The sequence below is a fragment of the Lissotriton helveticus genome, chromosome 3_1 (genome assembly GCF_964261635.1).
Source record: "Lissotriton helveticus chromosome 3_1, aLisHel1.1, whole genome shotgun sequence".
NCBI classification, from domain to species: Eukaryota; Metazoa; Chordata; class Amphibia; order Caudata; family Salamandridae; genus Lissotriton; species Lissotriton helveticus.
Genome location: NC_136061.1, coordinates 1,306,661,677 through 1,306,675,822, shown reverse-complemented (window position 1 = coordinate 1,306,675,822; position 14,146 = coordinate 1,306,661,677). Strand labels below are relative to the sequence as shown.

At 32.1% G+C, this 14,146-nt stretch overlaps 1 protein-coding gene across 1 annotated transcript; it reads left to right on the top strand.

Annotated features, from left to right (window-relative positions):
- Window positions 1-1,562: 1,562 nt before the first annotated feature.
- Window positions 1,563-13,384, top strand: LOC144824955 (uncharacterized). The gene is made up of 4 exons (XM_078683895.1): window positions 1,563-1,585; window positions 9,889-10,326; window positions 12,042-12,257; window positions 13,059-13,384. The coding sequence occupies exons 2-4, from the start codon at window positions 9,889-9,891 to the stop codon at window positions 13,317-13,319; spliced, it is 915 nt and encodes a 304-aa protein (XP_078540021.1). The 5' UTR covers window positions 1,563-1,585; the 3' UTR covers window positions 13,320-13,384.
- The last annotated feature ends 762 nt before the right edge of the window (window positions 13,385-14,146 follow it).

The following is a 14,146-nucleotide window of genomic DNA, read 5'->3' as shown; positions in this document are numbered from 1 at the left end:
GTTAACTATAGTGTTTATTTAGGAACACTATGCCACAACTATGGAGCACCCTGGACAAACGCAATGAGCTATATTTACAACTAATTGTGTGAAAGTTTTATATGTTTGTCTGTTATTTCTTTTACAGGTGCACAAACACTCCGCAATTAGGAGTATTTTTGGAATGAGCAATTGCTCTTCCCCCTTTTTTTATGCACTAAATCATTTTTTTGATATTTTCACTTTCACGCCCCCAGGTCAGGGTGGACGATTAGAGAGTCCATACCGCCAGGGTATAATTATGTCATTATAAATGCCTAAGTAAATTTAAACTACTGTAAAGGATGAAACATGTTGACTGACTAATTAGTATTTTAAATTAACAAATCCATTACCTTGGGCATTAAATTCAGACACATAACTCTTTCATTTGTGTACTAAGCATCACGAATTATAGAATTGTACTTACACATTAGGCACTTTTAATTAGAAAACTCACAACATGCCTTTTTCACACAACCAGCTCCGCAGTCTTCTGGCGTCGTAGCACACCAAAGAGGCATTCGGCCTCTTTGGTGGGGCCCAATGATGAAGCATGACACTGACTAGGTCGGTGTGTGAGGGCTTTCTTTTCCACCTAAAGTGAGTGTGCAATTCCCCAGTTGCATCGCTCAGTCTCTGTGGCAATTTGAGACTTATTTAACGTCTCTTCTCTTGTTTATTTAGATTTAACAGGGGACTAAGTGTTCCTTAATCTCCCTGCCTCTCCTATTGTTCTTTTGTACTTGCTTAAAATTACAAACAATGCTTCTAATACACTCTTTACAACTTCTAATAAAATACACATTGTGTAATTTACATTTCTATCTTTTTTTTCTACCTTCCTTTCTACACCTCTATATCCTCTCTCTTCCTTATCATACTTCTCTCTTTTCCTTATCTTTCCTACTTTATCTTTCTCTTCATCTTTCCACTACTCTCAATCTTGCCTATCCACCCCTCTTTATTTCCATCTCTTCTTCCTGCCCTCCATCTCTCTCTCTCTTGCTCACTTTATCCTCCTTACTACTATACTTTACTAGTTACTCTATACTACATACACTTCTAATACTCTATTTACGACTACTAATATGCTTCATCACTCAGTCCACACACATACTACACATACAACTTCTACAGTCTTAAAGTATGTACTACATATACACTTTGTACACACAATTTCTACACATATGCCTTTATACATATACGTTCGCCACTCATTACACATGCACTCTTTACACATGCACTCTTTACACATGCACTCTTTACACATGCACTCTAGTCACAATGTTTCAAAAACGTATATCCACATACAATACAATATATAGTATTAAATATAACTTACTGTATACACTTTTTAATACTAGTAATTAATTAAAATTAAGAACTTTTTTGCTAAATATTTTTATATACTAACAATGATTAGGAGTATCGAGCCACTTTTATTATATTAATATCTAAACTCAATATTAATGCTTGTTTTCATTCTTCCTTAGATTGCCAATTGATTGAATAAGATCAGACGTTCATATTTGTTTGACACATCATCAGTGAAAACATCATCACGGTAAAAGTATCTATTTTGCTTCTGTATTCACTTGTAAGTATAGAAATAGCAAGGAAAAAAATAAGACACATATATCAACACACACACACATATATATATATATATATATATATATATATATATATATATATATATATATATGTATATATATATATATATATGTATATATATTGTATATACTTATAATTAGAAAATATCGCATAGAAGATTTACATAGGTAACATTAATCTTAAGAATTTTTTTTTATTTAAGACAAAAGTAAAAGTAATTGCTTTGTTTTGCTACCAGCTCCAACTATAAAACAGGTCAAAAACAACAATAGAGTGGATTTAGATAAATAAAACTAGACCTAATCATATATAGACTTATTTATTTAAAAAAATTATATATATATTTATATAGTTACCATTGAAAATTATTTCTTTTGTAAAGACAATTGCTAATTGTTTGGAAATATATACAATTACAAGTATCTTTTTTAAATAAGTTATCAACCTGTAACTTGAAATCTATTTAAAAACAGTAAAATAACTATATATATATACAAATAAATATATACAAATATATATATATATATATATATATATATATATATATATATATATATACACGCTAATAGTATAAATTATAGCTAGTACATCACTAAAATTGTAAAAAAGATACATCTAAAGTTGCTACCTAAAATACAAAGCAAAAAAATAGTGTAAAATTACATTAATTGCCTTGGATTATAGTTAACTACAAGACAAATATAAATTAGCTATATATATATATATATATATATATATTATATAAGAGAGAGAGAGAACAATAAAAGACTCAGGTATAACAAAAAAATCTAGCAATACTGTAGCGATATCAAATTATTTAATAAATTAGCTTAGCTAAGATGCAAATACTAGCAGCAGATTATCATCAAGGTCATGACAAATTTACATGCAATTCTAGAGGTTATCAATGCTTGCCAAATAGTACATTTGCAATTATACACAACTATTACAAAGATGCACATACATGGACTAAAGAAGACTTGCATTACATTATGAAATTAGGTGATGCTTTATATATAGATATGCATTTACTTAATAGCGAACAACTTAGGCATCCAGATGAGTTACCAAATTTTATTGAACACAATACTACTATCTATTCTCTTAAACTTAAAGAACCTTATTATGGAGACATATTACAACAATGTGACCCTTCGTTTCCAAATCTCAACAAAATATTAAAACAGGCACTTGATTACAACTCCGGTGTTATACTTTGCATGGAAATTTATGTTATTTCCATTTTTAAGAAAAATGATTCGTACTTTGTATTTGACTCACATAGTCGTGATAACACTGGAATGCCTCACCCAAATGGAACATGTATTACTATACAGTTCAGATTTGAAAAACTTCTAGAGTACATCACAAATCTGGCACACTATCTAAAGAAACCAAACATGAATTGTGTACCGTATGAATTAACTCCAATACAAATAAGTACGATTAAAAAAGAATCACTTCAAAAAGCAATGGTGCTTCATGAAAAAAATAAGAATGCAGTAGCACCGAAAAATATTTATGTGTATTCTACTAAAGCTAGTGAAAAATTTTTCACACAAGCATTTGAAATGCATATAGAAAGTGCCAAAAAATTCATTCAGAGATGTCAATCTAAAAAAAACACTTTTTTGAATAAGGAACAGCCATTAGCATCTTTAGATAATACTCCTAGTACTAGTACATATTCCTGTGCAATTCTCACTACAACAGGGCCTAATAATCTATCTAAAAACAACAGCAAGCAGATCAGCACAACACAATATACTAATACACCACAAGAGACTACTCCTACTGACACATATGCAAGTATACTTAAGAAAACACTAAAGGGCAACACAGAAAGACAACATATTAATAGCACACACATAAATGTACAACAGACAATACCAGCAAGTAATTTAAATACCAACACATATTCTAGTAATGTAATTAATAGCACACACATAAATGTACAACAAACAATATACACAAGTAATTTACATACAAACACATATTCAAGTGATTACTATAATACATATAAACGTATTACTGGAAGTAATGACAGTTTACTTCATGATAATATACACAATAGCACATTGCACAACAAGGAAAGTAGCACAAATAATACCAATATAGATTCAAATATTTTAACACAAACACCACAAGAAAATACCTTTTTACATAACACACATCCACAGGAAAAAAATACACATAGTGATAAAAGTATTCACTATACACATTCTCTTCAAAATAGTATATTTGCTATTCTAAAGAACTACTGTAAACCAGCATATATTTGGGATAGTGTAGACTTGCACTGTATTATGAATCTTGGAGATGCTTTGTACACTGAAATGCACTCTGTTGATGAACAAGATTGTATGCAACCTCTAAAGTTACCAAATTACATAGTTAGCAATGACATAATTTATTCTACAAAGCTCAAAAAATGCTTTAGCGAAGAACTAACAAAATCAGCACAAACTTTACATAGTAAATTTATATCTGCATTAACTTCTACAATTAATTCACAAACTGGTGTATTGATCTCTATAGGTAGATATATAATTTCAGTCTTCAAAACTATACATACATACTCTCTATTTGATTCACATAGCCAAAATGAAAATGCAATACAACATTCTAATGGAACATGTATTGCTATCCAAATTGACTCTATTAATCTTATTATAGAATACATCCTAAAGTTAGGCAATAGAGAACAAATTACTAATTCTGAGAGTATTATTTTAGATTTAACTACAGTGAACATAACAACAATTAGCAAAAAAGGATTACAGCAAACACAACGGAATCATAAACAAGGAAATGTAAAGTCTAGAAAAAGCATATATGTTCATACGACACATATATCTATAAATGCATTAGGGGAAATTCCTTCAAATAACTTACAAGTAGAAAATACAATAATAAACACACAAAAGAGCAATAGTCAAGACAATAGACTGCATGTAACAGAAGACAGTTATTTAGCTTCACACATAGCTCTTAACAATACTGAGATAATAAACACATTAACAGCTGATGTTGAATCACTAATTCAAACAACCAATATAGAAATTCTAGAAATAAACAGTAATAGAAAAAGAAAACGGACACAAAACAAAGAGAATGAACTTAATCATAGAGATATAGCAGGTCAAACAACAAATGATATAATTAGGATATTTCAGGAAGAAATAAGATATGGACCTGAGTACACTTGCACTATTTGCAATCAACTATGGCATAAGCAAAGTCTTCAAAAAACAAACAGTATTAGTAAGAGAGCTAAATTCATAGATTGTAACATTAGCAAATACAGAACAGATGAGATATGCAGAACATGTTACACATATATATCTAAAGACAAAATACCTCCATGTTCAGTATATAATGGGATGACATTTCCTGATATCCCAGCAGTCTTACACTTGCATAACTTAGAAGAAAGATTAGTATCACCAAGAATACCTTTTTTACAAATTAGAACATTACCACGTGGATTCCAAAAATCTCTATCAGGTGCAGTAGTAAATGTACCTGCAGACGTTATGACAACAGTAACTGTTTTACCAAGGCAAATTAATGATAACATGACAATTCCAATAAAATTAAAAAGAAAATTAAGTTATAAATCGTATACCCATTATGAAAATGTTAGACCAAACAAAGTAAAACGTGCAGCTTTATATTTAGCCACTACTAGCACTTTGTTTCAAGAATATGGAATCACTATTAATAAAGATTGGGATTATACAACACAAGATATACATTCTTGTGATGAGACTTCAGATACAAGTTATATGTCAGATTCCTCAGACAATATTCCAGCAGGAAATTTAGATACTATGTTAGATAATGAAACTATTACTACAGAAACAAATAATATTTTAAGTTTAGCACCTGCAGAATATAACACACCAAGAGGCTTGTATGAAGACAAAGATTCTGAATATTTGGCATTCCCAACTATATTTTGCGGAAAACGAAGGCCAACTAATAAAGAAAGGCATGTCCCAATACATTACAGCACAATCTGTCAATCAGAAGTAAGAAGTAATGATCTAAGAGTAGCAAAGTGTGCTACTAATCTTTTCTTTAAATTAAAAACATTACACATTAAACAATTACAGAGCAAAATATTTATATCTCTTAGGAAATACTTTAATAATGGAAACATTATAACTGCCAAAGACATAAAAGATAAATTAGATACAATTTTACAGTATAATGAAGGATACAAAATACTTTAAACTATCCGTAGTTCACCACCATATTGGGAGCAATGCAAAAAAGACCTTTTTGCTATGATTAGACAATTAGGATTACCAACATTTTTTTTAACTTTATCTGCTGCAGAAACGAAATGGTATCACTTAATTAACATATTATTACGTACAGAAAAAAGACCAGAATGCACAAAAGAAGAATTTAAAAATATGTCATGGGAAACAAAATGCCAATTAATACAGCAAAATCCCATTACATGTGCAAGACATTTTGACTTCCAAGTTAGGAAATTATTTAATTCTATTTTATTGCATGAAAGTAATCCGATTGGCAAAATTATTGATTACTTTTATAGAGTGGAATTCCAACAACGGGGATCACCACATATACATGCTATAATATGGATAGAAAATGCTCCACTATATGAAACTTCTGATAGGAATGAAGTCACTACTTTCATAAATAAGTATGTTACATGTGCAAAAACACAAGAACCAGATATAGAGTCTTTACTACCTCTACAAAGACACGGCCATACCAAAAACTGCCGTATCAAACATAAAAGAACATGCAAATATCATTATCCCAGATATCCAATGCCTGAAACTTTTATACTAGAACCAATAGAGCTAGACAAAACAAATAACGAGCTCTTACAGCAAATTGAACTAATACATCTAACTATAAACAGCCAAGAATTTTCAAATTATACTTTTGAACAGTTTTTACATTCAATGAACATAGATCTAAAACAATATACTTTATGTATACAATCTATTATAGAAAAAAATACTATTTTCTTGAAAAGGACACCAGCTGAATGCTTTATAAATAACTACAATCCAACTATTTTGAAAGCATGGCAAGCAAACATAGATATACAATACATCTTAGATGCATATGCATGTGCTGTGTATATTGTTTCATACATTAGTAAATCACAGCGAGGAATGAGCAAATTAATTGCCCAAGCTGCTAAAGAAGTACATGCCAATCCAAGTATTAAAGAACAACTTAAGCATATAGGTAACAAATTCTTAAACTGTACAGAAATAAGTGCCCAAGAAGCAGCATATCTAATACTACAAATTCCTTTACGGAAAAGTTCAAGATCTTTTGTATTTATCAATACAAGTCCTAATGAAAAGCGTACATACTTATTAAAAGACATCGAAAATATCAATTCTTTACCAGATGAGTCTTGTAAAATACAATATGATAATATTATAGTGAGGTACAGCAAACGCCCTGTAAAATTAGAAACATGTACATTAGCTGACTATGCATCTATGTATAATGAAAAGAAAAAATGTAAAGGAAAAGAAGAAACAGGCCATGACAATTTCCTTATTGAAAATAACTTTCATAGCTCAGATGACAAAGAACTTGAGATAAATTTAGTAGACGAAACAAACTACATAAAAAGGAAAAAAGCAAGAGTAATTCGCTATTGCAGATTTAACATCAAAAATGACTCCGAAAACTACTATAGAGAATTGCTCATGCTTTTTTACCCATGGCGAAATGAACATAATATAATTAATAACAAGGAAACGTATTATGAACGCTATCTAGAACTTAAAAATGCAGTTGATTCAAACCATAATAAATATAATAAACATAATAAACTACTAACAACTAATAGCAATGAAACTAGTATATTAGATACATTGCTACCACCAATAGATGCAGAAGAAGATAACGCCATATTCCATGAAGTCCAAAATAATGAAAACCCATTGTATGACCTATCATTTGATTTAGGGATTAGAAGTACAAGTAGAGAAGAAGCACTAAGCAATAACATAATGCCAAAAGAACAATATGATAGTATAATGCAAAATCTAACAGCAGAACAACTTAACTTTATATATCATCATTTGCATTGGGTTAAAACTAAAGAAACACCATGCTACACATTTTGTACAGGTGGTGCAGGAGTAGGCAAAAGTTTCCTTATAACAGCACTTTACCAAACATTAGTACGTTATTACAATACAAAAGCAGGAGAAAACCCAGATAACATATATGTATTGCTTACAGCTCCAACTGGCAAAGCAGCACATAACATTCAAGGCAAAACACTACATAGTACTTTTAAAATACCTATTTCACAAACACTAACTCATAGACAGCTAACTCATGAGAATAGAAGCACACTACAAGGTCAGCTAATGCATCTTAAATTGCTAATAATTGATGAAATATCAATGGTAGGGGCTAATGTATTCAACTTTATACATAATAGATTGCAAGAGATAAAAATGTCTGATCTCCCTTTTGGCGGAATATCTATTTTAGCAATTGGAGACTTTTACCAATTGAAGCCAGTTTTTGACCCATACATATTTGACAACCCAAAACATTCATATAGGCCAGTAAGTACTAATTTATGGCAGACACATTTCAAGTTATTTGAGTTGACTAAAATAATGAGACAACAAAATGACTTGCCATTTGCTGAACTACTAAACAGATTAAGAGAAGGGAAACAAACAAATGAACATATTATTCAGATAAAAACACAGAGAAATAGAGCCACCTGAAACCATTAGCAAAACGATCCCTTACATTATGGGAACTAACAATGAAGTCAATAGCATAAATAATGCAGTTTTATTAGAACATATAACTCATTACCCAGTTTACACAGCTACAGCAATAGATACAGTTGCAGCAGACTTAAGTGAAGCAGTAAAAAAAAAAATACTCCAACAGTTGCCCACAGATCCTACTAAAACAATGAGCCTGCCATCAATATTACATATTGCATTGCAATTAAGATATGATTTAACAAACAATATAAATGTCAATGATGATTTAACAAATGGTGCAACAGGTATAGTAGAATTTGTAGAAACTATCAATAACAGACCAAATGTAATTTGGATTAATTTTGATAAAGAAACAGTAGGCAAATTAACAAGACAAGAAAACAAACACATATATCACAGTAATATTTTGCCTCATTGGACACCCATTCATGCTATTACACGGCATTTCCAATATACACAGAAATTTATAACTATTATACGCAAACAATTCCCATTGCGACAATCATCTGCAAGAACTATACATAGAACACAAGGAGAAACAATTGAGCCCATTTACATTCACTTTAACAACAGTAAAGTACATCATCTGCATTATGTAGCTTTAAGCAGAGCTAAATCTTTAGACAACATATACATTAGAAACTTTCAGCAAGACAAAATAGCTGTACATCCAAAAGTACATGAAGAAATGACACGTTTAAGAACACACATGCAATTACAAATATCAGTACCACAATTAGATCGCTATAGACAACAGTGTAATATAATTGTCCATAACATACGGTCCTTGCAAAGAAATTACACTGCTATTAAATCAGACAAAAATATCATGAACAGTGATATTATATGCCTCACTGAAATAAACACAACTAGAAAAGCAGGTAAGAATACGTTCTTAATAGAACAATATCACCTAGTATTATTTGATAAATTTCACAACCAGCACACAAAGCATGGTATTGCCATTTATTACAAATAAAACATGCTTTTATCGCCAATATATCAAACACAACACGAAATTGACTTGTTATTTTTCACTCAGCATCTTAATGATTCTGAATACTTATTTATTATACTGTACAAACCACCACATGTACTTTTGCAAACATTATTACAAGTTTTAAGTAGCATAATTAACTTGTATCCAAATTCGAAATATGTCATCATGGGAGACTTCAATATAGATTTAACACAAATGTCACCAAACAGAACTTTGCTATTAGAATATATGCTACAGCAATTTCAATGCCAGCAAAAAATACAACAATACACAACAGACTACAATTCAACACTAGATCACATCTATACTAATGACAACATCATGCACTACAGTACATTAGAATCATATTATAGTGATCACAAAGCATTATGGGTGGCAGTTTAAAATGCAACCACTTCATTAACATGCGATTTTATTACAGGTAATAGCAAAAGGGGAAAAATTTATGTTCAGAATGTGTACTAACATTTTCTCTCGTTTCAGATGATTTCCATACAAGACCTCAAAAAAATGAAACCTGAAGACAACAAACCGTACCAAAAAACAATCCGAGCCAACGTTATAAAATGTTCCACAAAAACAAACTATACAAATGCTAAACAAGAGAACAAAGTCATGTATCATCTAGCTCTAGCTGATGAAAGTAGTTGCATTAAAGCAACGTGCTACAATGAGCCATTTTACCAGCAAACTAAAGAAGGACAAGCTATTATGATTCGCAATTTCTTAGCCAAAAACAATGTGATTATCATCACGAAACAAACAAAACTATCACGCATGATCCCCTTAACTATACCTCAAGAAATAATACAGGAGGCAGAATATATCCTACAACCCCCTGCTCCACCAATATCACCTATAAAAACAGTTAAAACAGCTTCACTACGCTCATTAATGAGCATTTCTGGGACTATTGCAGAGGTAAGCTTATAAAAAGAAAGAAAATTATCACACACACCCTTTTACACACACACTATATACCAAAAACTCTTGCACACAATACTTACCGCTTTGACCGACTCTCACTCTTTGACCGACTCTCACTCTTTGACAGACTCTCTCTCTTTGACAGACTCTCTCTCTTTCACAGACTCTCTCTTTGACAGACTCTCTCTCTTTGACAGACTCTCTCTTTGACAGACTCTCTCTCTTTGACAGACTCTCTCTCTTTGACAGACTCTCTCTCTTTGACAGACTCTCTCTTTGACACTCTCTCTCATTGACAGACTCTCTCTCTTTGACACTCTCTCTCTTTGACACTCTCTCTCATTGACAGACTCTCTCTCTTTGACAGACTCTCTTTGACAGACTCTCTCTCTTTGACAGACTCTCTCTTTGACAGACTCTCTCTCTTTGACAGACTCTGTCTCTTTGACAGACTCTCTCTCTTTCACAGACTCTCTCTCTTTGACAGACTCTCTCTCTTTGACAGACTCTCTCTTTCACAGATTCTCTCTCTTTGACAGACTCTCTCTCTTTAACAAACTCTCTCTTTGACAGACTCTCTCTCTTTGACAGACTCTCTCTCTTTGACAGACTCTCTCGCTTTGACAGACTCTCTCTTTGACAGACTCTCTCTCTCTTTGACAGACTCTCTCTCTTTGACAGACTCTCTCTCTTTGACAGACTCTCTCTCTTTGACAGACTCTCTCTTTGACAGACTCTCTCTCTTTGACAGACTCTCTCTCTCTTTGACAGACTCTCTCTCTCTTTGACAGACTCTCTCTTTGACAGACTCTCTCTCTTTGACAGACTCTCTCTCTTTGACAGACTCTCTCTCTTTGACAGACTCTCTCTCTTTGACAGACTCTCTCTTTGACACTCTCTCTCATTGACAGACTCTCTCTCTTTGACACTCTCTCTCTTTGACACTCTCTCTCATTGACAGACTCTCTCTCTTTGACAGACTCTCTTTGACAGACTCTCTCTCTTTGACAGACTCTCTCTTTGACAGACTCTCTCTCTTTGACAGACTCTGTCTCTTTGACAGACTCTCTCTCTTTCACAGACTCTCTCTCTTTGACAGGCTCTCTCTCTTTGACAGACTCTCTCTTTCACAGATTCTCTCTCTTTGACAGACTCTCTCTCTTTAACAAACTCTCTCTTTGACAGACTCTCTCTCTTTGACAGACTCTCTCTCTTTGACAGACTCTCTCGCTTTGACAGACTCTCTCTTTGACAGACTCTCTCTCTCTTTGACAGACTCTCTCTCTTTGACAGACTCTCTCTCTTTGACAGACTCTCTCTCTTTGACAGACTCTCTCTCTTTGACAGACTCTCTCTTTGACAGACTCTCTCTCTTTGACAGACTCTCTCTCTCTTTGACAGACTCTCTCTCTCTTTGACAGACTCTCTCTCTCTTTGACAGACTCTCTCTCTCTTTGACAGACTCTCTCTCTCTTTGACAGACTCTCTCTCTTTGACAGACTCTCTCTCTTTGACAGACTCTCATAAAAAACACTTTCGTACACACTCTTGAGCACACTCTTTCGCACACTCACACACTTTCACACACATTCTTTAACACACACATTCTGCTACAACACGCTCACACCAACTCTTTAACACCCACACTCTTACACACCAACACTGTAACATAATAAACAAATTTCTATTAACAATTTTTTGTCTTACAGGAAGAAGAAACAAAAACAATTATTATTGCTGGCCAAGATACAAAACTTAAATCAATAACTGTGAAAGATACAACGGACTCAGTGAAAATAACTCTTTGGAGAGATGCCACAGACTTCCCCATAGAAATTGGATCCTACATAAAGATGACGCACCTGACAGTGCATGAATTTAGCAGCAATAAAATGTTAAACACAACAAGAAATACACAATTTCAAGTAAGTACAAATTATTAAACTATTAATAACTTGCTCTACTACTCAATCTATACTATTTACTTTTTAAAACACTATCAAACTCTATATTCACTAATTACAATTCACTCAAACTCTCTCTTCTAATACTCTCTATCTAAATCGATTAAGCTATACTACGTATTCTACTAATCACTACTATAAAACTCACTAATACTCTCCACTAATAAATCTACTACTCAATCTTAACTACTCTCTCTTTATTACTCACACCATAAAAAAACACAATTACAGAAAAATAACATTCACTATTTCAAAATAACTTACTAAGAATGCCCAACTATCACTTACAAATATGACTTTAATACTAACACTTAAGTACACAATTTTGTCGTTTTCAAATTCTCTTTATACTACTACGCCAATAACTTCAATACTCCCAAAAATAATTAACAATGCACTAAAAAAAACATACACACTCTACTAATAACTCAAACTCAACTCACACTGCACTATTAACTATAATCACTATTTACAATACTCTTCTAAAACACAAAACTAGTACCTACTACTCACTATTTATTAATACGTATTTTTACTAAAGTACCTATAACATTACAAAACAGTCTCTAATCCTCTATTATACACACTATATTATACCTTTTCACTATCTTTACTCACATCTATCCTTTCTTAAACTATCTTCACTACTTATTAACATTATTTAAGCCTGCATATAACAAGAAATTTTTCCGTAGGTCAACACAAGAAAAAAAAAAAGGACTTCTAAAAAATGAAATTAACTAACTTCTTTTTCCTTCACAGAAAATACAACCACCAGAAGAAGAAATAAATATGACTATATATGGGCTAGAAACTGCGCATCAGGAACACTGTACACTAAATGTACATATTGATAACGCCGAAAATTTACAATCAGTAGAAATAAATAACAATGTTCTACTGGACTTCTTCAATATACCAGCCGACATTGACGACATTCAAGAAGCTCTAATGCCTAACTTGCCAAAAAATGTTAATGTCATTTTTCAAAACGGATACATACTAAAAATACATGAGTTGTAAAAAAGAACACAATACTTTACTGTAAATAGAAGTACAAAAAGAAGATATTCAAATTATGTTTCAGTAAAAAGGCTAAAAATACAGTATTTTAATTAAAGTTTAATTTGCTTTCATACAATAATACTAAATATATTTACTTAAATAAAATTTTTAACGTTTTTTATCTTGTCTTTGCATTATTATTTACAGAGTACATAAGATATGTTACTGGCCAATTTTACTTTAAAAAGACTACAACAAATGCAATAATTCTATGTTCTATAGCAAATTGAGCAAAATGCATAAAATGTTACTGTGCACAATTTTTTTTTTTTACAGAAGCTACACCACATGCACTCATTCTATGTTCTGTAGCAAATTCATCTGTCTTATACCTTGTGAAAGAATGGGAAAATACAAACATCCCACATTCATTAGAACTGCTACTCCCGTGATAATGCTCATACGCCCACACTTTCATCCATCCACCGATCATTCATCCCACCACCTTTTCATACATCTTTCATCCATGCAATATTTTATCCATCCATACATCCAGCCACGTTTTATTCCATTCGTCCACCCTTTTATCCTACCATGCATCCTTTCATCCACACTTTCATTCATCCACACTTGCATCTTTCCATCCATACTTTCTCAGCCACACTTCGATCCATCCACCCATCATATAGCCACCTACATTTTCACACATCCATTCATCATTCATGCAACATTTTTATTAATACATCCATCTAACATTTCATTCTACTAACAATACATTCACTCACTTTCAGCTTTACATCCATACATCCATCCTTTACACATCCACCCTTCTATCCATCCACTCA